Below are 4,058 nucleotides of genomic sequence, written 5' to 3'. Positions count from 1 at the left end.
GGGATCACAAAAGTGAATTAGTGTACCAAAATAATGTTTTCTAATGTAATTTAGGTCATAGATTCCAAAAATGACAGTAAAATTAACCGGTATGGCGTAGTTCAAAAGTTATTGAGGTCAAAGGTCAAATAAGACATAATCTGGGAAAGGGTGTTGCCTGTGTTTAAGACTGGGCTTAAACATTACTATGAAATTACATTTAATTATGTACTCTCTAATACTACTGTTCCGTAACTCGGAGCAAAACAAAAACGTCACAGAATCGTGTAGGTCTAAATTAAAAGTAAGCCCACTGTAACATCATGTGGTTAAAGTCGTACGACTATCGACGACACTCTCGTTTGTAGCCGTTCAGAGCAACTTAACTAATAAAACACCACCTACCACAGAGTAATACAACGACACTATATAATTTACAATTACTTGATAATAAAACCCTAATTCTTATTTTAATTATTAAATGATGTGATGATGACTGAATGTCCTACTCTCGCATTACCATTCTGGGTAGTACATTTATAGCCAAAGACGTTTTTAAAAATCTCATGTAACAGACGCATAGTGCAAACGGTTGAGTAGAAACGGGACGCGAATGAAAGTGTGCTAGATAGCAAATTTATGGGGGGGGGGGGCATTTAGACTAGCAACGCTCCCCAAATTTTCTGGTACCATAAACTTTTGCGGTATTTACTTTATTCCACCCACCGAACTGAAAAGTCAAAAGGATAGTGCTTTCTAAAAATTATTTGTTAACTCATTTTTTCTTTCTTCGAATTTTGAACATGTTTTTTTTATTATCTGGTTACATCTGCTTTTGAAAAATTGGAACAGGCGTGGGACTCCATATCCCCGTCAGCCTCAGCATGTCCAGGGCTGAGATGAGAAAGTACATTTCTAGATTGTCGGAAACTTTAATTTTTTTAAATTTAACCATTAGATGTTCTTTAACACATAAACAGCTTCCTTTTTTCGTATGAAATGTACAGTAAGATGCAAAAAGAATGTCGTCTTTCAAAAAAAAAAAAAAAAAAAAACAAAGCTATTCAGTAAAGCATTTGGTGGCAAAGAGCGAGATAAAGAAGTGCCACGGCGCCAGCAGACTGGACGACAACGGCCCTACGGTGGTAACGGTCTGGGCCGGACTAAACGTAATTTTATTGCGGTCTGTGTCGGTGGCTTTTTCTTAATGTTGCATTTATAAGCGATTGTATAAAGATATGGGTTGAGAGAGGAGTTAATAGGCAAAATAAAGGTCGCTGACCAGGCATATATGTCAGCTGGGAGCTTCCAGGCACCAACCTCGGATCCAATTCCCATCAAGATAATAGGAAACCAGCAACAGAAATCGGTTAGGACGATCATTGCCATCTTGGTTGCCATCTTAATCTCCCCTGCGCGCCCCTTATTTCTATTAACACTCGATGCTGTTCTCTTTACAGATATGTATATTGAAATATAACTCACGGCGATAACGAAGAATCCAAAGAGGTTGAAGGCAAGAAAAATCGCTATTGCATATTCCCAGCCTGGCAATCGGTCTCTTGCTAGCGGTAGTGCCAGACACACACTCTGTCGCCCATAGTAGTTACCTCCAAAATACGGTATGTTGATGAAGCTCAGATGGTTAAACATCGGGAGGTAACTGATAAAAATAACGACCAGCCAGACAATAACGACAGTTATAATGCACCTTTTACGATTGAGGAGATTGCTACTGAACGGATAAGCTATGTTAACTGCACGGTCAACACTCATAAGCATCAAGATGAATACCGAGCATTCGCTGGATAATGTGGAGATAGAGCCGGCGAAACTGCAAAGGAAACTGGTTTTCCAAGCCTCTGCAAACGTCGCGTACACCCCCCTGTAGTAAAAATCCACTCCTGCTATGATTATCATGTAAACCGCCATCAGTAAATCAGATACTGCAAGATTAGTTATGAGTATGGATTGGACATTAAAGTCGTTTTCCAGCAAGCGCAATATAATAACAGCTAAGTTGCCGATGAGGGCAGTAATTCCAAGAATCATCATCAGGATCCGCAACGCTTCCCTCTTCAAGAGATCTTTACAAGATGAAAATTGATCAGTAGTCGGACGGCAGTCGGGAACACGTTTCATAATGCAGCAGATGCTGAACTCATCCGATAATCTGTGTGATACATTGAACGAAAATAACAATATATATATCATCATCATTATGTTTGTTGCTGTTGATGGTAGTATTATTATAATAAGAAATTTGATTGTGTTAGTTGTAGTAGATGATAACCGTAGTACAAATTATTTATAGTAAGAACTTACAAAGTTTTAAGGGAAGTGAGTCCATTAAATATATCAGGATTGTAGGTCCTTAGCTCATTATTTTCCAGATTTCTGAATATAATTTAATCAAATAAAAACTATCAAATCATATCTACGAGGAAAAAAATCATTAAGAAGTCTCATTGTTTTGTGAACAATTATTTTGGTAACTGATATTGTTTGTAACTGACACTAGAGCTGTAATCAGTATGTAACCAACGTAAAATGATAATTCTTATACATACATAATAATTATATAACACATACATGTATTTAATTTTATATAAAATAAATAGGTAATGTGTGAAAATGGTAAATGGTGTGAAATTAATTATTTGTCATATATTCTTTGTATGCAATCGATTGTCATGAAACTGATAATGTCTGATTGTCATAATCTCTAAATTATACTAGTCATGTGATCAATCACAATTAGTAAATGTGTTAGTTATCGATAACTCATATGGAGTATTGTCGATAATACGTGAATTTAAAGAGTGGTTTGTAATCGATTGATATGTAAGAACAAATTCTACATTTGATTAGCCAGACAAATATTTAATTAATGTTCAAAAACAGATTATTAGAGATTATTAAACGATTGTCACTTACAACGTTTCAAGATTTTTCAAACCATTGAAGACACCTTGTTTCAGATAAGTTAATTTGTTACCGCGCAAATTCCTTTAAATATAAATGAGAATATACAATACGATTATTATTATTTAAAATAATGAACCATTAACACAAGAAAAGAGTGTAGCCTACATTTTTTTATACTTTAAATCCAATTCACACCTGAATTTGTTCTCAAGACTAAAAATATCAACTCTAATCATTATTCATCATAACGGGCTTGGTCTATATAAGACATTACGGTACGTGTATACGAGAGAAAGTAAAATATATCAATGAGCGTATATTAGTTTTCCAGTAATTGCCAATATAATATTCAAAATACTACAGTAGAAATGTAACGTGGTGGTAAAGACGTTTACCTTCTAATTCCATAGTGTGTTTTATTCGTAACACCAGGATTTTTCTAAAAAAACAACTCATCTCTTAATACCACAACATGCCTGTGTGCATAGCCAATGCAGGTGTTGCAATAGCGATTGACATATAGGATATATTCTGTATTTGATATTGGCAATCCTAACTTAAAATAAACACGAGGTTTTCGAGTATAGTTCTTCATCTGGTCTATTTGTTCTTCATGACTGATTTTATTGGTAGGCCTATGATTATTTGATCTTTTGTCTGTGATTGTTGTTCGTTATCGACGATTGTTAATTTTGACATAAATAATGAAATATCAAGCGATACATATTTTATTGTAAAGCAGATGATATTTAACTTGTGCATTGTCACTTTCAACGATTGGAGGCTTGTCAAGCCATTGAAGACACCATCCTTTAGATAAGTTATTTGTTTTGAAGACAATGATCCCTTTGTGTTCAAAGACAAATGACGGTAGCCAGGCCTTTTGAAAATGTGGTGGGGGGAGGGGAGTTGGAGACGTCTTCCGAGGTACGTAGTACCGAACGGGGTGGATTTCAGAAGGGGTGTCCCTCTCCCTACAACTGTTGAAAATAATACCTCTAAATGGTCGGTAATTTATTCATTATCATCACACCATTATAGTAAAAAAGAAGCGCTAACAAATTTCTCATAAACGTTTATCAGCGATTTTCGGCAACCAAAGATCTAAATAATCTGTGTGATGGTGTATAGAAAATTAAACCTGAAAACAT

General features: G+C 35.3%; 1 protein-coding gene across 1 annotated transcript; it reads right to left on the bottom strand.

Moving 5' to 3' along the window:
- Positions 1-1,108: 1,108 nt before the first annotated feature.
- Positions 1,109-2,146, bottom strand: LOC117120205 (G-protein coupled receptor GRL101-like). Its single transcript, XM_033265220.1, has one exon. It carries the CDS (start codon positions 2,119-2,121, stop codon positions 1,117-1,119), a length of 1,005 nt encoding a protein of 334 aa, XP_033121111.1. The 5' UTR covers positions 2,122-2,146; the 3' UTR covers positions 1,109-1,116.
- Between the last annotated feature and the right edge of the window lie 1,912 nt (positions 2,147-4,058).

This window comes from Anneissia japonica, unplaced genomic scaffold, assembly GCF_011630105.1.
Source record: "Anneissia japonica isolate Jap-2015-1 unplaced genomic scaffold, ASM1163010v1 scaffold630_len175559_cov166, whole genome shotgun sequence".
Classification (NCBI taxonomy): Eukaryota; Metazoa; Echinodermata; class Crinoidea; order Comatulida; family Comatulidae; genus Anneissia; species Anneissia japonica.
Note: the sequence above shows the minus strand (reverse complement) of the source record. Positions and strands in the feature narration are given on the sequence as shown.

Excerpts from the sequence above, each read along its gene's own strand:
- LOC117120205 (XM_033265220.1), bottom strand. The coding sequence starts at position 2,121 with ATGAAACGTGTTCCCGACTGCCGTCCGACTACTGATCAATTTTCATCT.